At 47.1% G+C, this 27,899-nt stretch overlaps 1 protein-coding gene across 8 annotated transcripts in view; it reads left to right on the forward strand.

Annotated features, from left to right (window-relative positions):
- Positions 1-27,899, forward strand: part of SEL1L3 (SEL1L family member 3) — a 105,760-nt gene that overhangs the window by 11,714 nt on the left and 66,147 nt on the right. For 4 of the 8 annotated variants that reach the window (XM_043572850.1, XM_043572848.1, XM_043572847.1 and 1 more), the window contains exons 2-7: positions 1,993-2,563; positions 13,433-13,559; positions 15,218-15,339; positions 15,694-15,812; positions 18,567-18,625; positions 27,103-27,235. In XM_043572850.1, the coding sequence (XP_043428785.1) occupies positions 1,993-2,563; positions 13,433-13,559; positions 15,218-15,339; positions 15,694-15,812; positions 18,567-18,625; positions 27,103-27,235 (1,131 nt within the window). The remainder of the gene's footprint in view (positions 1-1,992; positions 2,564-13,432; positions 13,560-15,217; positions 15,340-15,693; positions 15,813-18,566; positions 18,626-27,102; positions 27,236-27,899) is intronic. The other 4 variants (XM_043572844.1, XM_043572849.1, XM_043572845.1 and 1 more) reach the window with 3 other exon arrangements.

The following is a 27,899-nucleotide window of genomic DNA, read 5'->3' on the forward strand; positions in this document are numbered from 1 at the left end:
CTTGTGTCACTATTTATAAACACGATTTCCTGATACCCACATTTATGTCTTAGCCCCTTCTGCGTCTCCTACACCCGTCAGCCAGAATTGAAAAAAGAGTCCTTATTTCTTCCTTCTTTGGAAAAGACCACAGTGACGTTCCTCTTTAAACTTGTAAAAATATTCCCAGCACAAAATTGACCATCGTAACCACTTTCAAGTGTATAGTTCAGGAACATTAAGTACATTCACACTATTGTGCAACCATCACCAAATCCATCTCTGGGACTCTTTTCATCTTGTAAAACTGTAACTCTGTGCCCTTTAGACACTCGCTCCCCGTGATCTTCTCCCCGCAACCCCTGGCAACCACCACCCTCCTTTCCGTCTCTACGAATCTGACCGCTGCAGGTATCTCCTCTAAGCAGAATCATGCGGTATTTATTCCTTGTGACTGGCTTATTTCACTTCGCATAATGTCCTCAACGTTCATCCATATTGTGGCATGCGTCAGACTTCCTTTTTCAAGCGGGATCATATTCCGTTGGGTGTGTAGATCACATTTTGTTTATCCATTTATTCATCGAGGTCAATTCTACCTCTTGGCTGTTGTGAATAATGCTGCTGTGAACATGGGTGTGTGTCTGTGAGTGTATCTCTTCGAGTCCCTGTTTTCTTTTCCTTTTTTTTTTTAAATTTTTTAATGTTTTTATTTATTTTGAGACCGAGAGAGACCCGGCATGAGCAGGGGAGGGGCAGAGAGGGGGGAGACACGGAATCTGAAGCGGGCTCCAGGCTCTGAGCTGTCAGCACAGAGCCCGACGCGGGGCTCGAACCCACGGAGTGTGAGATCATGACCTGGGCTGAAGTCGGACGCTCAACCGACTGAGCCACCCAGGCGCCCCTCGAGTCGCTGTTTTCAACTGTTGGAGGTGTGTAGCCAGAAGCGGGATTGCTGGGTCACGTGGTAATTCAAGGTTTTGTTTTTTTGAGGAACTGCTACACTGTCTTCCTCAGTGGCTGTGGCATTTTACCTTCCCCCCAGCCACGTACAAGGATTTCAGTTTCCGAACGTCCTCTCCAGTGCTTGTTAGTTTTGTTTTGTGTTTGTTTTTGGATAACGGCCATACGAATGGGTGTGAGGCGGTCCAAAGTAACCTTTTTGCTATTGTGTTTTGGATGCCTGAATCACAAAAGTTATATTTGGAAGAGCTCTTAGCACCCATACATCAGCGCCTTATGCTCGAAACATCGCCTTGATCTCATGACCAACTTCCAAGATTTCTTCTGGAAGGAAGGTCCATTTTAAGAGGTCTTCGTCGTTTAAAGAACTAGGTAAATACACACACGGCTAAAATCCTTCTTGGCACCGGGAGCACCATCCGTGGTGAAAGAATCAGACAACACAGTCTGTGGTCCAAGGCTGGCTGTGTGTGATTTGGAGCAGCCGGAACCTCCTGCTGGTCCATCCGTCACGCGTGCTTGTCCTGGCTCAGAACTTCACAGGAGAAAAAGAGGCCAGGTTGGCATCCCCATCATGCTCCCTCTCGGGTGCACTTTGAACTCTCCTCCCGCCCTTTGATTTGGCTGTGTCTGATCACCATTTGAAGTCAGGACAATAGTTTGGAAATGTCTGAAGCTGGCTCGTCCCTTTTTTTCACACCAAGGCAGGTTCGCAGCTCCTGGATTTGTTGCGAACTAGCTCCTCCATTTGGAAACCAGCTCTGGAATGATTGCCACGGAGCTTTGAAAGCCCCATTTTGATCAGCAGATGCTACTGAGTCTGGGGAGAGAGTTGAATGTGGCCTAATCTTCATTCGTGTGTGTGTGTGTGTGCGCGTTTTTCTCTAATTGTTCAGTAGTGGTTTTGCCATCTTTCGTGTCCCACGTTCTCTGCTTTATGTAGACGGGTATTTTTGTATCCCAGGAAAATGATTCACATATCTGTTAATATGATGATTTTTTAACTCCCTGTGTTTCTTTCTTCTTCTTCCTCTTTTTTTTCCTTTTCAGAATGTCGCGCCGTCTTTGGGCAGGCAGACGTCCCTGACGACGTCGGTAACACCCAAAGCGGAACAGAGCGTGGCTTACAAAGACTTCATTTATTTCACCGTCGTTGAAGGGAACGTCCGCAATGTTTCTGAAGTCTCGGTTGAGTATTTATGCTCTCAGCCGTGTGTTGTCAATCTGGAAGCCGTTGTCTCGTCCGAGTTCAGAAGTAGCATCCCTGTGTACAAAAAGAGGTGGAAAAATGAAAAGCATCTTCACACCAGCAGGACACAAATAGTGCACGTGAGATTTCCGAGCATCATGGTTTACAGAGATGATTATTTCATCAGACACTCCATTTCGGTATCCGCGGTGATACTACGCGCCTGGATTACTCACAGATACAGTGGTGGAGACTTGAATGTTAAATGGGAGGACAATTTGCTACATGCCGTAGCTAAGAATTATACTCTGCTGAAGACGGTCCCGCCTTTCGAACGCCCTTTCAAAGACCATCAAGTGTGCCTGGAGTGGAACATGGATTATATTTGGAACCTTCGGGCAAACAAGATTCCCCAGTGTCCTCTTGAAAGTGGTAGGTCATTTGCCTTGCAAGGAACCTCATGCGTATTTCTTCAGATAGCCTGTATCCCGAGAGGATGGTGGAGAAGGTTCTTATACCAGCAGGGGGGGGAGGTGAGGAAAATGGCGGGCACACCGAGCCTGTAGTTTAGGACTTTAGGGAAAAAGAGGGAGGAAGTAAAAAGGTGAAGAGAGGGGAAGAGTAGGAGAGAAGAGATTGCACGGGAGGGTCACAGAGGTCGTGGAGGGACCTTCAGAGGCTTGGGTCTGAACTGGGAAAGGAGCGTTACTGCCACTGAAACAGGCACTGGGGAAGTCTTCCTCCCTCTCTCCCCTCATGAACCCTTTGACTATCAGTTATTTTTAGGTGGAGTGTTTTTTTCCAGGAGGAGATGAGAACCAGAGCAGCCCTTGTGTCAGGCAGGAAATCACGTGGGAGTTTTCAGCCCAGCGTACCTGGGTTCAACTCCTTGCTCTGCCACTTTCTGCCTGTGAACCTTGGCATTCTGGGAGCCTCAGTTTTCTTATCTGTAAAATGGGGATAATAAGTAGCAATTGCCTCAGAGCAGTGCTGTGGAAATTAAATGAGATGTAATGTGCTTAACACATAACCAGCACTTGATACAATTAGCCACCACGATGATAGGGTCCAAACTCTACATCTTATCCTAAATGTCCCATGGTTATAGCCACCCAAGGACCAGTGCAGGAGGTTCCCGTGCCCTCCGTTAAGCACCGGGGTTGGAGATCTCTGGCTGTGCACTCTTAGAAGTTCTCTCCATTGGTAAGAAGCGCACCTTGCTATGTGGATGCTGAGAGCCTACTGGCCCTTCTGCCGATCCTGCGATGGGGAGTCAACCTGGGCATGCTCCCAGCACTCACCTGGAACCCGGCCGTATTTCCTGAAATGTGGCCCTAGGACCAGCTGCAACGGAGTCACCCAGGGCTCTGGTAAATGCAGATTTCCAGGCCCCATCCATATCCTACTCCGTCAGGATCTGTAGGGTGTGGGGCCCTGAAATCAGCATTTTATTTTTTATTTATTTATTTTTTTAATTTTTTTTCTTTTCAACGTTTATTCATTTTTGGGACAGAGAGAGACAGAGCATGAACGGGGGAGGGGCAGAGAGAGAGGGAGACACAGAATCGGAAACAGGCTCCAGGCTCTGAGCCATCAGCCCAGAGCCCGACGCGGGGCTCGAACTCCCGGACCGCGAGATCGTGACCTGAGTTGAAGTCGGACGCTTAACCGACTGCGCCACCCAGGCGCCCCTGAAATCAGCATTTTAAACACACTCCGGTGACTCCGATGTATCTTAAAGCTTAAGGGGCCTCTAGAGCAGGGGCAGCGCTGGTAGGACTCTGATCTAGAGTAACTGCGGCTCAACCCCCCCGGCAGGCTTGGTGGGCGACGCAAACCCATGGGCCTGTGATAGCAGACCCTTCCTCGGGAGGCTCCTGGATGGCAAATCACATCTAGGCGTCATCACTCCTAGATGACTTAAGTACACTGAGAAGATGATGGCCACGAATGTCTCCTGGGGCCACCCCCAAACAGCCCTGCTTATAATGACAGCTTCCAGGGCTGGTACTACCATATATTATAGTTGGTCGAAGGCCACTTGCCATAGAACGAACACATTTGCCATTAAAAATAATCTCTTTCGAAATGATTTTCGATTTGCAAGAAGTTGCAAAATGGTAGAGTCCCGTGTATCCCGCTTCCCCCTAATGGTGGCGTCTCCCCCAACTGTAGTGCAGTATCAAAGCCACGAAACTGATGTGGATCTAACCCTGTTGAACTAGACTGCAGACCTTGTTCAGAATCCACCAGTTTCTACGTGCGCTTCTGCGTGTGTCTAGTTCTATGCGATCTTATCCTGCGTTTTGTCTGAATGGCCTCGTTCTGTGTCTGGCTTATTCCCTGTTTGTGTGGTGCTTTTAAATACAGATATGCAGAAGAAGAAGGCAGATTCCTTTTCTGTGTGTGTGTGAGTGGGGGGTAGGGCGGGGCGGGTAATTAACTAGTCGAGCTGCCTGCATTTCGATGATCAGTGTGCATCCTTCTTCCAGGCAGAACCCCATGCTAGCATCTTTCTGGAATGCCCTCCGCGGGGAGACCTAATTTATTAAGGAGAAGGAAGCACGAGGCGCGTACAGCCGGTTTTGATTTGCCTCCGATTTTGTCAGGGCGTAATGATTCCATTTCATGTTTGGCAAATCACATATTTCTCATGGAACAATGACTAAATTGCAAGCTGGAAGTTTTTAAATGAAGTCATTTATGGACTGGCTGAGGTCTTAGGGCGCCCGAACATACCCTTAACAGGTGAACTGCCTTTTCTTTTCTTTTGTTGTTCCTTCCTGTGTTCACGGAGCTTTGGAACAGCGCAGTGGGATTTTTCTCCCCACCGTATGCCGAGCATTACTTTTGGGGTGAGAGCAAATCTAATAAGAGCGTAACGCAGAGGAAAACCTTTTCTAATAATTAAAGTCACCACAAATGGGGGGAGGGGGCTCTGTGCACTCTCCGACCAGGTCTGTGTGCGTGGCTGTGATTCCTTCCAGAATCACAGAGAAAGGGGAACATTTCCTCTCCCTCTCTTTAAAAGAGGAATCAAAAGCGTGTCTGCGGCCGCCCTTCGGAAAGTGTCCACGACCTTTGTTCTTGATGCGGCTGTGCGATGGAAGGGGGCCAGGCCTCTGGCTTGTTCTTAGCAGGGGCTTCTCTGTTCGGCTCGTGATGAACAAGAGTCAAGTCAGAACAACAAGAGGGCATTAGGGAGCCGCGGGGGTGCCTTTCATGTCTGGTCCCCTTGCAGTCTGCAGCCAGCCCTGGTGTGGCGTGTGGGGGAACGTTTTCTGTGTCGAGTGCCTGGTGTCCTACGAGGGCTCCGTGTCTGAACTGAAGTGCCCCCTGACTCGCTTTCATTTGCTTTTTCCTTTACAAAGAGAGAGCAAGCCAAGGTCCCCATGCACGGCTGTTCCGTGAGTGTGGCTGAGTGCCTCTCCACCTAAAGCTTAGGTTCGGCTCCCGAGGTGAGGGTTGTATGCACCCGCCCCCCCCCCCCGCAACCCCCCTTACCGCTCCCTGGAAGCTTATCTCCTTTGCCAGGACCGTGGCAAGCCCGGCCGGTGGTCCGATTGTTGGTGGACACGTGGGTAGAGTTTTGTCCCGCCTTGCTGAGAAAATCTAGCCCAGATCAAAAGTCAGCAGCCTTTCAGGACACGTGTGTGCCAAGGCTTGGCCACGTGCCCTCCTGGTGCACCTGCTCCGGCTGCATTCTGGGCATGCGGGCCATAGGTGGCCAGGCACGCCACACCTGAGGCTCCGCTTGCTCTTGTCCGTTTCCTGGGGGGAGGGGACCAGGCGGTAGCAGTCGTCCCTCACCCGTTAAACCTGTGTCTGACTCACGCATGACCATCGAGAAAAATCCGCGGCACGGGCAGCAACTCTAGGCCCACCTGGACTTCTCTTCATGCCTGTCCTGCCGCGAGAGGTGAGAGGGCCGCTGGTCCCGTGGCCCCCGTCTTCAGACTACGTTGCATATTCAATCACTGCTCGCCGTGCGTATTGCTGTCCTACTGGCCTGTGTCGCAGCCTGGCTTTGCCCTCATTCCTCCCATGGCAACCGGTGCAAGGGGGTCCCACCGCCCCCCACCCCCCCCGCAGGCGGTCCCTCCCATTACAGTGAGGAAGAGCTGCCCAAGATCCTCACCATGGCCCGTGCAAGGTGTCCCCGTCCTCTTCCTGTTCCTGTCCCCTTCCCACTGCCTCTCCTGCCATGCTCCCCCCCCCCCCACCCGTCCACCTGCTCCGGCCCCACGGACCTGCTTGTTCCTCCTTGAGCTTCCTGAGTTCATTGTCCCTTTGGGACACTTATGTCCCTGCTCCCTTGCCCTACATGGCTTGCTCCCTTGCGTCAGGCCTCCGTGCTAATGTCGTCTCAGGAGAGAAGACTCCCCTGACCGCTTTATCTATGATGGCAGCCCCACCCCTCCCCCTCCCCCCCCATCGTCATCTATCTTTATTTTCCTTCTCCGCCTTATCGTCACCAGACATTGTAATTAAATATGCGTCATTGCTTTTTTGCCTGTTGAATGTCTCTGTCTGGTAGGCAAGCTCCGTAACGCCAAGGTCCTGGCTTGTTTTATGCGGTGCCCGCCGCAGCCCCTAGCACAGGCCAGGCATGCGGTGACTCTTTGTGAATTGAGTGATGAATGCTCTTAGCCACGGGGCAAGGACCTTTTTCTCGTAGGGCTGTGTGTGACCGTCACACTGTGACATCCTCACACAGCTGTGTTGTCACATTAGGGAGCATGCAGGGGTCGTGGGCGGCTGTGTGCCGTCCCCAGGCTTGCGCACACACACCACAGCTGATCGGATAGAGCCCATCAGGGCGGTGCTGGTTCAGGATGCAGACTCTTGGTCAGTGATTCTCCTCGACAACCACACATGAGCTCACCTTTGCTCTGCCCTCGTGGTTTGAGTCTGCGATTCCTCACCTCCTGCTTTGACTACATCGGTGTCTTTTATGGGGGGGGGGACAGCCTTCCCCACTGCCCCCCAATACCTCCTCCCCACTGCCACACCATACCCATTATTTCCGGTAGCCAGGTCAAATTTTCCCTCCCCCCCCCCCCCACCGCCCCTGCCCTGAAGATTATTTTTCTTCTCTTTTCTTTTTGTCACCCCCACCATCAGAAATTAAATTCTCCCCCCTATGGCCTTCCCTAACCTCGTGTTGGTATTTCTTTCCCTACAGAAGGTGTATCATGTTCAGGTCAACTAAGCAAAGAGTGATTGAGCACCTGCTATGTATCCATTTCTTTACTAAGTCAGGTGGCTCAAAGATGCAGACATGGTCCCCTCTGTCTTTAGGTGCTTACGTGAGAGGGGAAAACAGCCACCCCATAGTAACAGCCGCTTTCTGTTACTGAGTACTTGCTGTGTGTTAGGCATTGTGCTAAGTGCTTTATGTATCTCATTTAATCTGCCCAGCACCCTCCTGTCAGGTTTGCAGAGGCGGAAACTGACTCAGAGAGTTAGCGTGACCTGTCTCAGGTCGCAGCGCTCTTGATGATGGAGCAGAGATTGGAACCCAGGTCGTCTGGTTCCCAAACCCCACACATAACAGTCTCCACTACGGAGAGAGGTCATGAGACCATTTCTTGACTTTAAGTCATTCATTCATTGAAAAAAAGCTATTGCGCAGTCTCTGTGTGTGCAGAACTTTGCTCGGCTTCTTCACAGAGGAGGCGACACTTGAACAGAGACTTGAAGGGTGACTAGCGTTTTCATAGTCAGAAAACGAGTAGGGGGAACAGCATCCAGGCAGAAGGGAAAGCACGGACGACAACACACAGAGGAGAAAATGCAGCCGGGTGGCAGAATGGCGACGAGTCTGCATCTCTTGATGTGTGAGGTTTCGTCCTGCCCGCCACCTCTGAGTGGGTGGGGGTGGCCACCTAGACGCGGTGTTGAGAAGGATTCTGAGGCTGAGTCTGGGCCTGAGTCTGAGAATGAGCGCCATGTGGGCGGATGACCAGTGTCTGCCACAGGGTGGCGATGTGGAGTAGCAGCTCCTTGCTCTGTTTGTTCACCCAGGTAGAGGAGGCTCAGGTATGAGTTGGGCAGTTCAGGAAATTACCCTAGAATAGCAGGTTGGGGCCCCAGGTGGAAGGTTCTTAAATGCCATGCGAACGTGTATTAAGCATTCTGCCCTACTGTCTGTCTATATGAACATTTTTCTGTTCTTCCCTTTTAGGACAGAAACTGGGGGACGTGGCAGTTTCCTTCTTTTCCGTTCTCTTTCCCTTTTGCTAAACATCCGGTCTCATCTTCAGATCCGGTGGATTAGAAGTGTGATTTCTTACAACAAAATTCCATTACAACAAAGTAATGGAAGGACTAAGTCAGATATTGGAGCCAGGCTTTACCTGTCTCTGTGAAAATACTAGTTAGAAGTCAATGACATGATGATAATGTTTATAACTATGAGAACCATGTGTTTGGCACTTTTATTAAAAAAAGAGAGACTTCGTTCTTTCCCCCTCCCCCCCCCCCCCAGTTAATCACGGTAGTCTGAATTTCTCAGTAATAACACTAATTAGTGCCTGGTATCTGCCTTGCCCTTTATGATTTTCAGAATACTTTTTGTGTGCACATTGTCTCATTTAATCCTCATAATAGTCCCATGGGAAGGAGTCTTATTCTCATCCTTTCTTTTCAGAGGAGAAAACCAAGGCTCAGTTTGTTTAACGGGAGTCCAAGCTTCCTGATTCCTTCGACTTTGCTATGCCGCCTCTCTGAAATATGCTAATACAGCCCTAACCCAGGTTCTAAATTAGAAGGAATACTCTTTTTTTAAGTTGAATTTTTACTGATGTGAATCATCCTGTTTTCCTCACCCACTGGACTTTGTCTCTTTGAAGCAGATTGAATAGCCGCAGAGGCCCAGGGCGGGGAGGCCTCCGAATGTGGCTGTCCCTTTCTCCCTGCCTGCGTGGAAATGCTCAGACTTTGTTCTCTGCTGTTTTAGCCTAAAAAGGAATACATGTACCGGGTAAAAAATTCATAGAGTGTAAAAGGGATTGGAGCAAGAGCGAGTTCCCGCCCACTCTGTGTTCAAGTTCTTTTCCTGGAGGCAAACTCACTAATACTGGTTTCTGTGTCTCTTTCCAGAAATGTTCTCTGCTCATATAAGCATTAAGTTGACGGTCCTTGCCTTTGTACACACATGGGAAGATACTGTAAACTCTGTGCTACACTCATTAACAATACAGCAGAGATTTTTCTATGTTACTGCATGTTACATGGCCTCATTCTTTTCTTTTTTTTTTTAATTTTTTTTTTCAACGTTTATTATTTTTGGGACAGAGAGAGACAGAGCATGAACGGGGGAGGGGCAGAGAGAGAGGGAGACACAGAATCGGAAACAGGCTCCAGGCTCTGAGCCATCAGCCCAGAGCCCGACGCGGGGCTCGAACTCACGGACCTCGAGATCGTGACCTGGCTGAAGTCAGACGCCCAACCGACTGTGCCACCCAGGCGCCCCGCCTCATTCTTTTCAATAGCTGCTTAGCAAATCCTGTTGCCTGACGGCTCATAATTTACTCAGCCTGTCCCCTGCTGATGGTCACGCATATTGGTCATGTATTTTACTATTTTACTATCAACAACAAGGGTTCACGGAACATCCCCGTCCGTGTCTCTTTGTGCACACCTACAAGCGTATTTGGAGGATAAATTCCTGGGAGTGGAATTTATTTTATTCTTAACACTCCTACTATTGAATATTCTACTGACTTCCTTACTCGCCCACTTCGCTGCCTTGTATCCTTTGGGGGGAAGTTCTGACCTAAATCATACTTGCTAGAAAATGGAATTTTAGTTCTCAGGCTTTGCTTTTAAAGAAAATGAAACACCCAAACAGTCCTGCCTTTTAACGTCCCGTGTTCGGAAAGCGCGATTGAATTACCCGTACTCTCGCTTTCCTTCTCCAGGTTGGAAAATCTTAACTTCTTTTCCTCCCGTTTCCACCTACAGACTTTTAGCTGGTTATTGTTTGCCTCAAGATTATCTCTAACTTCTCCACAAACGGCCCGAGGTCTCCCCTGTGTCACTGTGGTGGTGCTTGAAGCCTGTCCTCAGGAGGGTTTTGTTACGTGGAAATGGGACCCTCTCCAGAGCAGATGTCCATGTCAGGGCTCTGATCACCCTGTTGAACTGGAGAGTGGGCTGTATGGCCAACCCCGGCCACCCCACTCAGATTAGACGGGGTGGGGGGGGGGGGGGAGGGTGGCGCCCTGGTCAGTCTCCGCAGGCGCTAGCCGTAGTGCTGAAGAGGGATGGTGATGCAGGCTTTTGCCGAGCCAAGCTGTACCCTGAAGGAGAGCCTGGATGTGTGGTAGTGGTGGGGCCCTGGAGGGTCAACGTAGCAGCCATCCTCTAACCAATACGGGCATATTTCAGTCTTTTAACCACCAGCGAGGCCGCCCAGGGGCAAGCCAGCTGAACCTCAGCGTGAGTTCTCTTTGATAAGGCCTTTGACATACGATGTGGTTTCAAAAGAAGCCCATTGGGTTTGTAGCGGGAGACCTGCTTTGAGTCACGCCTGCATCTCTTATTAGCCGTAAAACCTTCAACGAGACACTAACACTTTCCTTGTCTCCCAGTGAAGGAGTTTGCGCCATACAAAATCCAATGCCTCCCCTTGCTCTAAAGTTGGAGAAAATAAAACAAGCAGAACAGTCAAGGTGGCGGGTTCCAAACCTGAACCGTGTCCCTGGTATTTTGTGTTTATGTCGCAGTGATGCCTTTTTCCTGCCTAACTTCTTCATTCAAGATTAGCCAAAGAAAGGGATTTGGGGGAAGGGTCTGAAAGAAGAGAGACTGTGATCTGATTTGGGCAGCACGGGGCACATTATAAAATTGTGAAAAGTGTTGAGCAAAAGAGAGGCAGGTTTAAATCCTGACTCGGCCGCACTGTGTTCATTTGTCCATTCATTTCTTCATTCGTTCACTCCCTCGGTATTTGTGGAGCCTCCGGGGTTGGGTGCCGTTCTGGACTCCAGGGAAGGGGTAACGATTGCAGTAATGTCCCTGCTCTCTTAGGATTTATATTCTAGAGGCACCTGGGCAAGCCACTTATCCTCTTTGGACCTAAATTTTGGACTTAAGTTTTTGTACCTGTGAAGTTTTTAATGGGGAATGACACTGGTACACTTACTCCCCATTCTGGGGCCCATGACAGCCATCACCAATCAAGCATAGCATTCCAAACAGCCACAACCAGTTAATAGAAAACAAGCCTACATGTTATCCCGGGCTAGCCGAATTCTTAAATCCTTTCCTGCTCCAGAATTTCATTCTTACTCCTTCTAAGTAAATGGGAAGACAGGATTATACTGAAGAAAAAAATTGCAGTAGAACCCCAAAATAGAACCATTGAAGCTGCAGGTCTGACAGGGAAACCACCATCGCTTTGGCTTTTATTGGGTACGAAAGGTATGTGTTTTTGTAAAATTATCTTAGATCTTTCGGTCTTAGATTTTTCCATCCACATCTTTTGCTGCAAGTTCTCCTGCTCAACCTGCTTTACTTTGATCCCTGGATAAAGGAGAGGCTCATCAGCATTGACTTTTAACTCCTTTCCCTTTGGAAACCTCTTTATGAAGCCTCCTTTTACTGGAGGCAGGCTGGGCAGAATCAAATCCTGCTCCTTTTGATAAATGTTTCTACTGCACACGAGGTAACTCAACAGCAATCACTAGCAGAAGGCCTCCTAGGGGGCTAACGTGGCCATCTGGCCTTTTATGTTCCACTCCACGCGGTGGAAGCCAAACCAAGGTTGGGCTGACAGCAACGTCTTGGCGATTTTCCCCTCAGATTCCAAAGACATCTTTGCAGTATTTCCATTTGTGTGCCCTGCTTCCCATCCCTGTGATCGACCAGCAAATCCAGTGCTTCCAAGTGAGCTCAAATTGTGAAGAAAAAAAAAATGGCATTGTTTCTGTTGGGATTGGTAGCCTTTGAGCTTTCAAATGCCTCTCTGCCTCTCGCAAAACAGGGAGATGGGCACTGGGGACAGCTTGGCTCTATTGTATTTAATTCTATTAGATATACTCACAGGGGTTGGAGACTATGAACACTTTGCTCCTGTGATTTCTAAGTTTTAATGACCCAGAGGTACCTCTCTCTATAATAAAACATTCTCTCCAATGAGGAATGAGAGCTGGGGTCTCCAGTATCCTAGGCTCAGGCTCCTGTAATCTGTAATCCGTGCCATATAGGCATTTGGTAATTGGCACAGAACTTAGCTCTTCCCTTTTCAATGGAAGAAACGCAGGTTTCTACCATTGAATCATGGACCTTTAAACCACAGAGTGTTTTAAGAAAGAGGAAAGGGATCTTTATTCCTCGGTTTAAGTCCGTGATTTTTTTTTTTTCCTTTGAAGGGGAATGGGTATGGGCAATTTAGAAAAAAAAAAAATCATTCTGGCCTTGTTTAGAACAGTAGGTATTAAATATAGTTGAGATAACTCAGTTCTCCTTTTAAGACTTGATAAGGGCATCCCTATCTTCTCTAGAGCCACAGAATTCTCCCACATTTGCAAAATGAAGTGGAAAGCTCTCTGGTTTTAAGGGGTGTGGTTAGTCATTTTTGCAGAGGGTAATGTGTGGAGTATATTGGAAAGTCTGCACAGGAGCAAAAAGCCTGTGTGCTCTTAAGGGCATGGATTCTGAAAGACTGTTGTGAAATTAAATGAGATTATTCCCGGGATGCTATGATTCCATATTCTGTGTTATATACACGGTAGCTAACCATTTTGGGAGCTGTGCCTCCATTTCCTCATCTCTAGAATGGGGATAATAATGAAGCTTCAGTGAATCTCTCTGTAGCTAGCTGGCCAGATGAGCTGTAGATACATTTACAGCAGCGTGGACCATAGTGAGTGCTACTCATGTGATAATCGTTACTGTTGTTGCGTGAACTCCGAATGCTTTCCTTATTGGAAGGGCAGCGTGTGATATGGTTAAGAACCTAGAACCCAAGCTCCAGGTCTGCCACTTATTTGTTAGCCGTGACCTTAGGCGAGTCATTTTCCCTCTATGCCTCAGGCTTTTCATCTGTAGATTGGGACTAATAACGCAATCTCCTTTGTAGGGTTGCTCTGAGAATGAATTGAGATCGCTCTCTGTAAAGTGCTCAGAGGGCGCCCGACGTACATTCAGGGTTCCATAAACCATCGCTCATATTTCCAGACGATTTCTTTTAACTCTCTGATTGGAGCGAGGCAGAGGGTTCCAGGAAGAATGTGCTTTGGGAAGCAGTGCTTTCTGGAGATAATTGAAAGGCAGCCGTCTTGCTGTTTGCAGATGTGGTCACCCTGCTGGGCTTTCTCTATGCCTCCAGTGGAGAAAACACAGGCATTGTGAAGAAGTTCCCGAGGTTTCACAACCGAGAGCTGGAGGCCACCCGACGCCAGCGGATAGATTATCCAGTGTAAGAATGGGCAGAGGACGGTGGGGGGCGCTGGGCTGGTGGGGCAGGACCGTTTTAACCTGAGGACCAGGGCAGGCTAGTGGAATCCCTTAGGAGGACATACCTGTCTAATACGTTTTGGAAAAATGTTGAGATGCACACAGCTTAGACGGAATTCGTGGCCCAAAGTGGTCTTGAGTTATTCTTGCGATTAGCAGTCCTCAGTTTGCCTTAGACTCTCTGTGTCGGTCCCAGGAATGACATGAGCAGGGGCGCAAGGTGTGGGGGCCTGAAGCCTTGCAAGCTTTCGGGGGCAGCCAGCCACAGCCGGCACACGTTGCCGCCTTTGCTTTGCCTTTTCTGTCTTGGAAGACTGGATGAGCTGCTTGAAATCTCACAACTTCTGATCTCCTCCATTGATTTCAGCAAAACCCAGATATAGTTTTTTCCTTCTGCTGAATTGAAGATGCTGAAAATGGTTCCTGGTTCACCTCAGACCGGATGGATTTAGCAGAGTGATTTAATTCTTCCCATGCTGCTGGCTGTAGAAAGATCTTGAGTCACTTTACTGAGCGTATGTTCTTGCTAAGCTTCCTTGTAATAACTTATCTTCATGAGCTTGCTCAGCTGGGTGGGTCAGGAGGGAGCTGTGTGGCACCATCTGTTTGCATATCTTACCACTGATTCCGAGGCCAGATTACAAAGCCCAGAAAATTCTAAAGGACTTGTTTGGATATATCCCCCAAAGAACCCGGAGCCACTGCCGCTTTAACCCCCAACTGTGACTTGCTCACCGGGGTAATGGCAAGAACTCTGTACGTTGGTTTTGACCTTGATTGCCGTTTCATCTGCAAAATGCAGTTGTTCCCAGCTCCTCGTCTTTGAACTTCCGGTCACTAGCCCGACGCGTGGCATTAAGCAAGCGCTCGGCAAATATTTGCTGAGTGATGGACGGATCACGCATCTTGGCTAAACGTGTCCTACTTAAGTTGACTACTCTTATTTTATTCCCACTCGGCAAATCACAGATGGACAATACTTTTTTCAACTAAAATAGCCCCGGTCCAGAAATGCAACAATTAGATTAGTCTTTCCATGTGGGTCAGCCAGAACTGTGATCCTGCGCAACCTAATGTGTGCGTTAAAATAGTGTCTGTGTGTCCCCATTAACATAGAGCGATGCCATTTGCAGATTGTGACATTTTTCTACCTTGAGGCTTTTATCTTGGAAGGAAACAAAATTGCTCAAAAAAGCCCTAGTTGTGGGTTTTTTTTTTTTTTTTAGTTTAATCACTGAAATTAGAATAGCTTCTTACCAAATCACCTCTTATTAAAATCCAGATTTTTGTTTTACGTCTGGCTTTCTAAACCCTAATCAAGAACTCAGATGGGAGGCGTGTGAGATTCTCAAAGGGGCACAGAAACAGAGTTTTGGGCGCAAGGTACGCTATCTGCCAGTTTTGCACAATGACTCTTAACTCCTGTCTTTTGCAGTTACTATAACTACCTCCTTTGTCTCAAAAATCAAGCTTTGCAAGCTGATCTCCCATGATGAACATGAAGGCAAATTCATCCCTTCATTGGAAAGAAAGCAATTTACTTGGTCATTGTTAACTATAATTACCTGTTCTTGGATGATATCAATCTGCAGAATTTTTTATTTCTCCTCACTCTTGTAGGTTTACTGTTTCATTGTGGCTTTATTTACTCCATTATTGCAAGGCCAGTCTCTGTGGGATTCTGTACTTTGTTGATTCTAATGAGATGTACGGCACGCCGTCTGTATTTCTTACCGAAGAGGGTAAGTATGAGACAGAACCTTTAAAACGATGTTGCAGTTTTCTCGTGCTCTGTCGATTGGCAGATACGTCTGCAATTAAGGAAGATGTTGTCAACGTGGCAGTTCAGCGAAAGTGACGATTCTCAAACGTGGGCTTCACGTGAAACTTTGTTTCTGGCAGCCTGAAACAAAGGCCTTCTTTACAAAGGAGTTCACTTGCGTGTTCTTTTGTTTGCTTTGTTTTTGTTTAAAGGAAGGAGGAACACGTTCTAGCTGGGTAGCTGCTTAAGGCAGTTGATGAAAAGGTGCACCCACTTGACGCACTTCGAAGTAATATTTTTGTGTGGTTTTCACGAGCTTTGATTTTCCTTGTAGGCCACTTGCATATTCAGATGCACCTTGTCAAAGGAGAAGACCTTGCGGTAAAAACGAAATTCACCATGCCCTTGAAGGAGTGGTTTCGACTGGATCTCTCTTTTAACGGAGGCCAGGTAGCGGCATGCACGCCCCATGAATCACCAGCATCATCACTGATAACATTAAGCGTTGCCGTAAAGTCAGGGAGCCAGGATATCCGCCACAGCGAATTTGTGGAACATGATAAAGTCTTTACAGCTGCACACTTTTTCAATCAAACTTTTATAGGTGGAAGTTTAAATCATAAGAATCCCGTCCCATTTAATTAACTTTTAAAGTGCTTCTTTCGACCATATTGTGAATGAGTAAATAATATAGCCAGCGATATGGCCACAATTATCTGAGCAGTTCAGTTTTTTACCCCCCCGAGGGAGATAGGCTTAGTGGAGATAAATGTTAAAACAGCATCGGCCATGTTTATACAGTGTTATCAGATCTGCGACTTTTTTTTTTTTTTTTTACAGGAAACTTATTGGTTAGTTCAGCCAAGAGATGGTTTCCCTGTTTTTGACAGTTACACAGTTGCTTATGTTTGGCATTAAACAGACAAATAACAAAATAAACGATGATTCTGGTGGGACAGAGGGTCTTTATCTATCTTGTACTATAAAACAGTGCACATAACTGCCTCAAACTCTCATAGCCCAGACTTTATGGATTCTGGCAAATCTGTTGTTATAATTGAAGACTAGTCCGTTTCTCAATATATGTGATGCCATTATCTTTTTTTTTTTCTCATCAGCTTTTCTTATTGATTTGTGATTTTCCAGTAACAAAAGTGGAAGAGACGTTTTGTCTTATGTATTAGATAATACACAGACTTCCCTTGGTGTTTAGGTTTATAACATTTACTTTTCCTGAAGAGAAAAGAAATCAGGTCAGTCCTTGTTGCCTTTGAAGAAGAATCTGTGAAAGGTTAGCTAGGATTGTGTGTGTGTGTGTGTGTGTGCACGCGCGTATTTGTTTCCTTAACAATGTTAGGTGACAGGGCTGTGGTCCGTGGTCCCATTTATATGCTTCCCATTCATATGAGGATTATGATGGCATTATAGTTTGGTTGCTGCTTTCTCTTAAGGAGAAGGTCAGCTCAGTACTTTGTGTCCCTTAAATGGGTACCAAATCATCAGAACAAATCACGGAGCTTATTTTGCACCTTATGTACGCAAGGCACTTTGCTCAAGGAGCTAATTGACTATTTATGGAAGAAGCACTGAGCAGGTGAGGGGATGTCATAAGGAAAGCGTAACTGCCAAATGATTCATATTGATTCACGCTGGGATGCTCAGGGAGGGTTTCGTAGAGAAGGTTCCTACGGATTGGGCGAAACTAAGAGCAGAGAGGAGGGAAGATTTTAGCACATCACTGGGGGTTGGTTAGTGGATAAACCAGTTTGGAGTAGAAGTTTGCAGACTATAGAAAACTACTAGAAGGGGGAATGTCTTTAGGGCTAGAAGGTGGACAATCGTGAGTATCAAGGAATTGGGGTTTCTGTTTGCAAGGCGGCAGGATGTCATGGAAGGTTTTTGAGCAGAAGGAGAGAAAACCAAAGGAGTCCTTTAATTAAAGAGACAAATTTAACTTAGCAGGGCACGTAATGGGGTAAGGATTAGGAAGACCACATGGGATGGAAGGAAAAATAAAGTAGGTTTTTGTTTTTGGTAGATTTTTTTGCCATCTGTCCTACCTTCTTTCCATCCTATCTGGTCTCCCTGATATCTGTAGGTCCCCAAACGATATTCCTGTTTTACCACACAGAATCCACCTCTGTGGCGGGACTTACCATGCTCATCGCTTTGGCCAAATGGACAAGTGACTTAAAGCCAATGGCTGGTTTAGAGAAACCACTGGTTTGAATCCTTTTCTTCTCTGACCTGACATGTTGCATATGGCTGAAGTGGGTTGGTCTTTTAGTGTTAGTTTGTCTTTCGTAGACACTGTTGTAGCCACACCTTTGAGACTCTGATCAGGCCAGCACATGTTTCCTCCACACTCGGCTCTGTGCCAGCACTGGGGGAGTAGAAAGAGCCCCTTAGCTCCAGGGGCTTATGTCGTCGTAGTAGTCCAAGGCTCAAGAAGAATATGGGACAGCCAGCGACAGTCTCCACAAAAACACGGTCCCTGTTGAAATGCCAGTGACGATTCTCAGTGCTTGGGAAGAGAGTGGGGAATAGCAGTGCATGAAAAATGCTCAGCACCAACTTGTTTCTCCCCCTAAGGATCTCATGGGATCAGAGTAAAAATTTTTTTATTCAATTTTGTTAATATTTATTTATTCTTTAGAGAGATCGAGAGAGAGAGAGAAACAGAGTGCGAGCGAGGGAGGGGCAGAGAGAGAGGGAGACACAGAACCCGAAGCAGGCTCCAGGCTCCTCAGAGCTGTCAGCACAGAGCCCGATGCAGGACTCGAACCCACAGACCCCAAGATCATGACGTGAGCTGAAGTCGGACACTTAACCGACGAAGCCACCCAGGCGCCCCCAGAGTAAAATTTCATAAACTCCTTGTATCTTACCCATTTCCTGGTCTTTCTTTGCAACAAACTTATGGGCACAGATACACCCAATGAAGCTTTGGGGTAGCTTGGAAGTATCTGAAACCTACTGGGGGAAACCCCACGATGTATATTGTGACCGTGTGAAGTCACTTGGAGAAATTAAATTTCTTAAATCTTACAATATTCACGGGGCTAGTAAAGTGTTGATTTTACTTCTGCAGAAGTGGATCAGGTGAGAGAAAATGCAGCCCACCTTATGAGTAATTTGTACCCAGGACTGTATCTATGACATGAGGTGTTGGGGCATAACTGATCTTGTGTGTTTCTCCCAACACAGATAGTGGTAGCCACCAGCCTTGGACAGGATTTGAAAAGCTACCATAATCAGACCATTAGGTAAGTGCAATATTTTTCTCTTTATTCAAAATGTCGGTTAAGGACTCAAAAATCTTCATACGTTAGCCTTCAACCCCCATGTTTTTCCCACATCTCCGTATTCAGCTTTTGTGGCTGGTCAGCCCTGTAGCCAGCCTTTGTATTTTTTTTTCTGTCCGCAAGCTCGCCCCATTTCCCCCACAACATTTTTTTTTTAATTTTTTTTTTCAACGTTTTTTATTTATTTTTGGGACAGAGAGAGACAGAGCATGAGCGGGGGAGGGGCAGAGAGAGAGGGAGACACAGAATCGGAAACAGGCTCCAGGCTCTGAGCCATCAGCCCAGAGCCCAATGCGGGGCTCGAACCCACGGACCGCGAGATGGTGACCTGGCTGAAGTCGGATGCTTAACCGACTGCGCCACCCAGGCGCCCCCCCCACAACATTTTTTTTTTCCAAGCAAGAGAAACTGTTCCTCTCTCCAGATCTCCTGGTAAATTCTTCCTTTCGTGGCACTTGATAATTCGTTTTCTTTGAAAATTGTCTTCTATGAAGGCTTCTGAAAAATAAATCAAGGTATTAACGTTGCTTATTGAGGATGCTTGGTAACTTTGGCCTAGTATAAAACATAAAAGCAGACAGCCCTCATATTTATGTTTATGATCTGAATTCGAAATGCACACAACGATTGGTATTGCTGTAACTTTTCATCTTCCTGTAACCATTCCCCGCAAGAGTTACAGAAACTGAGAAGGGGGTCCTTTGCTTCGCATTTCATAATTTTTTAATTTGCTTCAGCATCCTTGTCTAATAGCGGGTTCTTCTGGTGGCAGAACCATGGGGTAGCCTCCTTTAGGGACTCAGGGTGCCTCAGCCTCGCTAGACAACATATATATATACGATCAAATGCTTAAGAATAAGGGTAGAGAATAACAACAAAAATTACCAGCGTATATGTATGATTTATGTATGCGTGTATATTACACATGTACCAGCTTTATCTGTATAATTAAAAAAAAAAGGATCAGGCACTTTGGCTGGGGAAGGAGGACTCGTTCCTCCTCGCTATTGTTCTACAGCAGGCAGGCAGCTCTCTCCGAACGGGCTCGTTCGCTCAGACTCGTCACACAGTCCGGATGTTCCTGGAAACCAATTGTTAAAGAAAGGAATATAAGGACAGGTGGGGACAAGGGAACTGGGGGGGGGGGGCGCATACAATACGCCCTACTTCCCGCCCCCCCCCCCCCATTCCTGTTTACACTGAAGTCAAACCGATTGCTTTCTGGCTCTGGGCACTTAGAACAATTCTTTTTTTTCACGGCCGGATTAAAGGATTACCGTTAGAAGGAGGGGCTAAGGAGGTGTTACTCCTCAGCTTGCAAGGAGAAGGTCAGGGGCGACTTGATAGTTGTATTGAGACAGAGAGGCTGATGCCTAAGAACAGAGGGGCGGTCTGGAAAGGGTACCAAGTGGATTTAGAGCAGTCGGAAGGAGTTCAGACGTGAGTTTTGTTGTACAACAGGTGGCCGTGGGACCTCCTCTGAAGAGCTGGGGAATAGGCGAGGCCTGGGAGTTTGTTCGCTGCAGAGAAACAAATGCCGTGTGGCTCTTCCGGGAGCTCCGTCTAGTGCCCTGCTCTGCCAAGTGAGCCCCGGAGAAGGAGGGCTTGCCTTTTGGGATGTGAAGTGTGAAATAGTGCCTTCTCCTTTCTCTCCCGACACCCGCCCACAACCCCAGGACCTTTTGGACAAAAGATTGATTTTATAGGCTCTTTTTCATTCGCTGTGTAAGGGCTTCCTTTCACTTTGCATCTCAGGGATCTGGATGCTGGCACGACTGAATGGCAGACGGAGGGATCGCAGGGTGATCCTGAGCTGGGACCGGGATGTGGAGAGAGAGACATAGGCCTTCCGCATAAAATTTAAGGAGGTGCCAAAACCTCGGTAGTTGTATTAGTTTACTAGGGTTCCTGGAATAAAGCCACACAAACTGAGTGGATTAAACAACTGAAAATTATTGTTTTTGCGGTTCTAGAGGCTAGAGGCCCAAGATCACGTGTCAGCTGGGCCGTGCTCTCTCTGAAGGGTCTGGGCAGAGCTGTTCTAGGCTCTGAGGCTTCCAGGCCTCTCTTCAGCTCTGACAGCTCCTGGGGCTGTGGCAGCAAAACCCCAGTCTTTACAGGGTATTTTCCCTGTGACGGTGTGTGTGTGTGTGTGTGTGTGTGTGTGTGTCTTTGTCCATATGTCCCCTTTGGACAAGGCCACCAGTCATATTGGACTAAGGGCCCATTCTGCCAGTGTGGCTTCATCTCAACTAATTACATCTGCAATGACCCTATTTCCAGATAAGGTCACCCTCCGAGAGACTGGGGGTTCAGACTTCAACCTGTGAATTCGGGTGGGGACAATGACACAACTTAACTCATAACAGTAATCATGATAAGTACCACTTAATGCAATATGGTGAGAAAGAGAAATTAATGGAAAGAATGCGCAATGAACGAAAAGTAAAAGTTTTGAGTAAATACAGAATCCATGTGATCACATAAGCATCCAGAGAGGAAGACTGATTTTCAGGTACATACCAATTCAACATGCCCCTTAAAACATTGCAGTGATTCCTTACCTGGTGGTACAGGCCGCCCCCAGACCCAGGAATGCCCCCTGTCACCTCCTCAGCTGCCCTGCCTGTATTCCCGGGACCTCACCCATCAATAAGAGAACTAAAGATTTAATGTCGAGCCTACCCGGGATTCCTGTGGTTAGATATTTGGAATCTCATCCATCAGAGAGATCTCAGCGCGGGCCAAGCCAGTGAACTAAACGTCAGATATTTTATTCCTTTCTTGTCATGGAAACATAATGATAGCTGCTATCCCATAAAGGTGGTGTGGAACGATTAGTAATTAAGTGCTCGGAAGCACAGTGCCATACATGAACGAATGGCTGTCAGTAACACTGGGTGACAGGTAACAACTTCAGGCCTCTACTGTGTTTATCCTTCCTTCCTTCATTCATCCAGCATATTCTCATTCGTCCCAATGCGTCCACCATGTACCTGACACAGTGCCGGCCTCTGGGGATGAAATGATGAACGAAAAGAATATAGTCAGTCCCTGCCTTCAAGGAGGCTAAAAAAAAAAAAAAAAAAAAAATCTAGTGGGGGAGACAGATCCTAACTAAATTCACAAATAAATTTAAAATTGCAATTCGTGGTGAATTCTGGGGAAGTGATGACTATAGGGTGACCTGAGGGGAGACAGGAGGTCAGAATTTACGGCAGGTCCCCGGGGACGTGACATTTGAGAGCACAGCTAATTTGAGGCTCTGAGTTCCCCTATGAAAAAAACCCTCGAGCTGGAGCTGTTTTCTAATTCTGAGTGAGGTTTATTTAACGACATCGGAGACTCATCTGGGCTGCTGGCGCTCTATAGTAATACACCAAGGCACTCTCCTATGTCCAGATAAGAGTAGAGATAGTTTGCCAGTGTGTCTGAGGTTTCCAAAAGGGGTGGTCTGGGCTTTGGCACTGTCTAGCTCAACTTTTATGTCAGTGAAATTGATGACCTTCAAACAATGCACGCACAGTACAAGGAAGCTCTTGGCAATCTTTGGGCAGCCACTGAGAATTTTGGAGGAGAAAAATGTGGGGGCACCAATGTGGATGGAGACTAAACTGGAGAGAGCTCTTATTTAGTTGTTCTTTGGGGGTTCCCAGATCCAAAACTGGGATTGAGGAGGTCTTTGCCCCCTACCACCACCAAGCAATTCTCAGACACCAGCAACGTGTCTGAGAATTCAACTCCGTTACGACACTATCTGGAGATTGCATCAGATGCCACAGGGTAAGGGTCAGTCCTACGAGACTGTCCCTACCCCCACTTAAGATGCCAGTTCCAAGCTCCAGGCTGCAGATTGGAGGTTCCAATGACCTCCTCTGTAGGTTCTTTTAATTTGCTACAGCAAATCAAACTCAGAACTCAGGGAAGCACTTACGTAAATTTACTATTAAAGGATCTGATATAGGATACTAATCAACGGCCAGGTGAACAGATACATAAGGCGAAGTCTGGGGAAAGAGCACAGAACTTCCATGGCCTCTCCAGGTATGTCACTTTCCCCAGACTCCATGTGGTCACCAACCTTGAAGCTCTAACTCAGTCTTTTATGGAAGCATCATTACACAGTCAGGATTGACTAAGTCATTAGCCGTTGGCTGGTTCAACCTGCAGCCCTTCTCCCCTCCCTGGAGGTTGGGGGATGAAACCAAAAATTTCAGTCTTTTAACCACATGGTTGGTCAATCTGGCAACCAGTCTCTCTACCTTTGGATGGAGTCCAAAAGGGACCTTCGTTGATGTAACAAAAGAAACCCTTATCACTTTCAACACGTAGGAGATCCCAAGGGGTTGGGGAGCATCATGAGCCAGGAACTATGGACAAAGACCAAATATATATTTCTTCTAAATCACGATGTCACAGTTGTATTGTGATAATGATGTTAAAAGCCCAAAAAATTACAATCCAGTACCGTAGGGACCAAGTAGTTTATTGATTGGTTGAAAAATTTGAGTTAAAGCGAAGATCCATTTGAAAAGACACTTAACCATAGGGGCACCTGGGTGACTCAGTCGATTGAGCATCTGACTGCTGATTTTGGCTTGGGTCATGATCCCAGGGTCGTGGGATCAAGCCCTGCATCAGGCTCCACGCTCAGCGTGAGCTTAAAATTTTCACTCTTTCCCCTCTTACCCCTCCCCTGCTTGTGCTCTCTCCCTCTCTAACAAATAATTTTAAGAAGACACTTACCATAAACGTTTTATTTTATTTTATTTATTTATTTTTTTTTAAATTTTTTTTCAACGTTTTTTATTTATTTTTGGGACAGAGAGAGACAGAGCATGAACGGGGGAGGGGCAGAGAGAGAGGGAGACACAGAATCGGAAGCAGGCTCCAGGCTCGGAGCCATCAGCCCAGAGCCCGCCGCGGGGCTCGAACTCACGGACCGCGAGATCGTGACCTGGCTGAAGTCGGAGGCTTAACCGACTGCGCCACCCAGGCGCCCCTAAACGTTTTATTTTAATTAAAAAAATAGAAGTGTATATCCATCCACCAGTCTTTCCAGATAGGGCCTTTCCTCTGTTACAAATCTACCGATCGGAGTTTTTGTGTGTGTGTGGTCTTTCTTACATAGGTGGCACTCAATTTCTCTTTCTTAACAAATGAAAAAAAAACCAAGCAAGCAAAGACCCCTGTGAAACTATCAGAGCCAAAATACATCTAGACGTCTCCCATTTTTTTTCTAATCCTTTACAGTTGTCCTAATTCCACACTTTTTTCAACGTTTATTTATTTTTTTGGGACAGAGAGAGACAGAGCATGAATGGGGGAGGGGCAGAGAGAGAGGGAGACACAGAATCGGAAACAGGCTCCAGGCTCTGAGCCATCAGCCCAGAGCCCGACGCGGGGCTCGAACTCACGGACCGCGAGATCGTGACCTGGCTGAAGTCGGACGCTTAACCGACTGCGCCACCCAGGCGCCCCCTAATTCCACACTTTTTAAGCAAACATTACCATTCTTTTCTGAGTCTACCCAAAAGACTCAGCTTAATTGTTATAAAGGAGCAACTCTTTCTTCCTGCTCATATTTTATTGGGGAACATTATAGTTAATTAAATTGTATAATTACAATGACCATCCAATCGGCACGGCCAGGTTTGGGAATAAACACTGCTTACTCTTACTCAGCCCGCGGTCCTACCAAGACGGCAGCAAAAGTCCACCAGTGAATGAGGTTAATAATAATAATAATAATAATGGTCGTGAACAGTGATGGCGCTTACTCTGTGCCAGGCACTGTTCTAAATGGTCTCTTTAAATTTTAGTTTATTTAATCCTCACGACGACCCAGTAGGTGGGTACTATTATCATCCCTATTTAAGCCATGAGAAGACTAAGGCTCCCGAGAGTAGGCTGCGGCCAGTGAGCACCCAACACGTTGCAGGGATGGCGGTCAGGTGAGCTGATGAGTTGGTTGAGCCGAGTGCCAGAAGGAGCTTCTATTATAGAAGCATTGCTCTGTATCCCTCCAGTGCCAGGCATTGCGTCGGGAGCGTGGCTGGAATGTTAAGTCATTCTACGGTCTTGAGAAACGAAATCAATCCACGGCTCTCAGAGATAATAACTTTGCAGTCCCACTGGAAAAGAAAGGGAAGGACCATCATCGTCTCGCAGCCCTTCAAGCCTGAGCTTTTCTGAAGAGAAAAATACCGGAGATGAGGCCCTTCTTTTCCAGTTTAGCTGCCTTCTGTAAAACTAATTTCTAAGCGCTCACTTTGTGCTGCCGTCACTTGATGGGGTCAGAGAATCTCATTCCTTCCCGCTTTTGCCTTCCTTTCTGGCCAGGTGCACCTGTTAGGGGTCAGGTTCCTGGCTAACCGTCAGTACATCCCCTCTCTGGGGTAACCCCAGGTTGCTTGGCTCCTGTGATCCCACTGCTGGTATCTTGCTCCATCCCTCTTGGCGTCACCCTGGCCCATTGCTCTCGCGGCCCGCCGGGCTTCTGGAGGCTTGCCTGGCATTTTGTTTTCTTTCCATCTGCTTCCGTCTGCCCTCTGCCTTCCCTGGCTCTTTCCGCTTTGCCTGGCTTCTCACTTGATGCCTGTCTTGACCCCCTTCCCCCAACCTGCTGTCCACATATGCTCTGGTGGCACCTTGTTCACCTGTTCCTATTTTAGTTTTTAGGTTTTTTTTAAATTTTTTTTTTAATGTTTATTTATTTTTGAGACAGAGAGAGACAGAACATGAACAGGGGAGGGGCAGAGAGAGAGAGAGACACAGAATCCGAAACAGGCTCCAGGCTCTGAGCTGTCAGCACAGAGCCCGACGCGGGGCTCGAACCCACAGACCGTGAGATCATGACCTGAGCCGAAGTCAGACACTTAACCGACTGAGCCACCCAGGCGCCCCTCGTTTTTAGTTTTTAAATAGGTAGTAAATGCACATGTTTTAAAAAGCAAAACTAGGGGCGCCTGTTGGTTAAGCGTCTGACTTCGGCTCAGGTCACGATCTCACGGCTAGTGGGTTCGAGCCCGGCATTGGGCTGCTCTCCGCTGTCAGCGTGGAGCCTGCTTTGGGTCCTCTGCCCCCCTCTCTCCACTCCTCCCCCACTCACTCACACCCTCCCTCTCAAAATTGAACATTAAAAAAATAAAAATAAGTAAATAAATAAAATAAAACTCAAAACTATATGAAAAGATAGACAGTTAGAGGTCTTACTTCTAGCTCTGCCCTCAACCAACCCATCCTTACTCTCTACACCATGGGGAAATACTCTTGTTAGTTTCTTGCAGTATCTACTTCCAGAGTTTTTAAATGAAAATACAAAAAAAAAAAAAAAAGAGAGAGAAAGAGAGACACGAAAAAAGCCATTCTCCTCTTTCTTGGATAAAAAGCGTACTCTTTGTTTTAAATTTTCATTTTACCTTTTTTTTTTAAAGGTTATTTATTTATTTTGAGAGAGACAGAGACAGCATAAGTGGGGGGGGGGGGGCGCAGAGAGAGGAGACAGAGAATCCCAAGCAGGTTTCACACTGTCAGTGCAGAGCCTGATGCAGGGCTCGAACCCATGAAACCGTGAGATCGTGACCTGAGCAGAAACGAAGAATCAGATGCTTCACCGACTGAGCCACCCAGGCGGCCTTGTTTTTAACTTCCTGGTTTAGGCATCTCTCCAGATCAGTTCACGGAGCCCTCTGTCCCTTTTTTAAGCTATATATGAAAGAAAGGCTCACATTTAGGGTCCACTGGTTGGGTGTGAGCTGGTCTTCATTGACAGACACCTGGGACTTCCAGTCTTTGGTGAATATAAACAACACCGCAAGGAACAGCTTTGTGCATTTGATTCATGCTGGCCCATTGTTCCCTCTATTTCCCTTCTTGCTCTGTTAAGTCTTTTAGGACAAGGTGGATTTTCAGCACGTCACCTGTGCCGACCTCTGGTGTGCGGCCATGCCCTTTGACCTTGCTGTGGCCTCTTCCTCCTCACTCCAAATTTTACCTCGGTTCTTACCTACCAGGATATGTCGTTAATTTTCATTCACAGCCACCTTCTATCCATGTAACAAGTTGTTTGTGTTGTTTTGTTTTTTCATTGTAGAGCAAAATATTTCCAATTAAGACTAGCGATTCCAAAGAATTGCAATTCCAGACAATTTTACCAATATCAAAAACTGGCCAGGTACGGAGTATTTATGGGGGCCAGGCACTCTGCTAGACGTACGCCTTTACATTTCACTTAATCCTCCTAAAAATCTAGTTTAAATAGCAGAGTTAGGACCCTAGCCCAAGTGTGCCTGACCCCACCATGGTCTTATCTACTAGAACACAGGTAGGAGGTGAGGCAATTTGGGGGTTTAAGTCAGGAGGGTTAATGAAAGAGCCTCTTTTTTAAAATTTCTGGTTCCAACCGAGATTTCTCTTAATTCTTTGTTTTTCCCTAGCTTCAGGGAGGATTTCTATTATAATGACACTGCTGGGTACTTCATTATTGGAGGGAGCAGGTATGTGACTGGCATTGAAGGGTTTTTTGGACCCCTGAAGTACTATCGTCTCCACACTCTGCACCCTGCACAGGTGAGCCCGGGGCATCGAGAAGTTTCTGGGTGTTCGTGCATGATGGGAGTGTGGCTCAGGGACGTGGAGCCCAGTGTAAATAAAAGATTTACCCAAGCCGGACCTTGCATCGGCTCTGTCATCACACGCAATTAATATGGAGGCTTTTCCCCCAGCAAACTCGATAATAGATTTCTGTTAAGGTTTGGTTCATTTAGTACTCATAAAATGGAAACCATTTACTTCCTCTGTTTTAATAACTACTAGCTTAATTATAGAGTAGATTTTTATCAGGCTGTTGCCTATCCAGTGATTAAGCTAATGAAAGGAGAGAATCTTAGTTATTTGGTAAAGCTTCTTTTATGTGCTATTATTTAAAGTATCAGAGGAGACACTCTAGCAAATTAAAATCTTGGTTCTGTTCACTGGTCTCTTCAGAAACGCAGGCCCTGGGCCCCCACTGGGGTGGCTGGCTGTGGTTGTAGAGATTGTGGAGGGCTGAATCTACTGCACGCTGACCCTCACATTCAGAACCCACCCGCAGATGGGATGGTCCAGCTCTCCAGGCCCACTCCCGCGGGGGTTGGTGCAGGGAGACGGGGATTTCCCACCTTCGCGGAGGGGGGTGTTTTCTGCCTTGGTAAGGAGATCACCAGACACCTGAACAAGGTCATTCCTGTGACCC

Source organism: Prionailurus bengalensis, chromosome B1 (assembly GCF_016509475.1).
Source record: "Prionailurus bengalensis isolate Pbe53 chromosome B1, Fcat_Pben_1.1_paternal_pri, whole genome shotgun sequence".
NCBI lineage: Eukaryota > Metazoa > Chordata > Mammalia > Carnivora > Felidae > Prionailurus > Prionailurus bengalensis.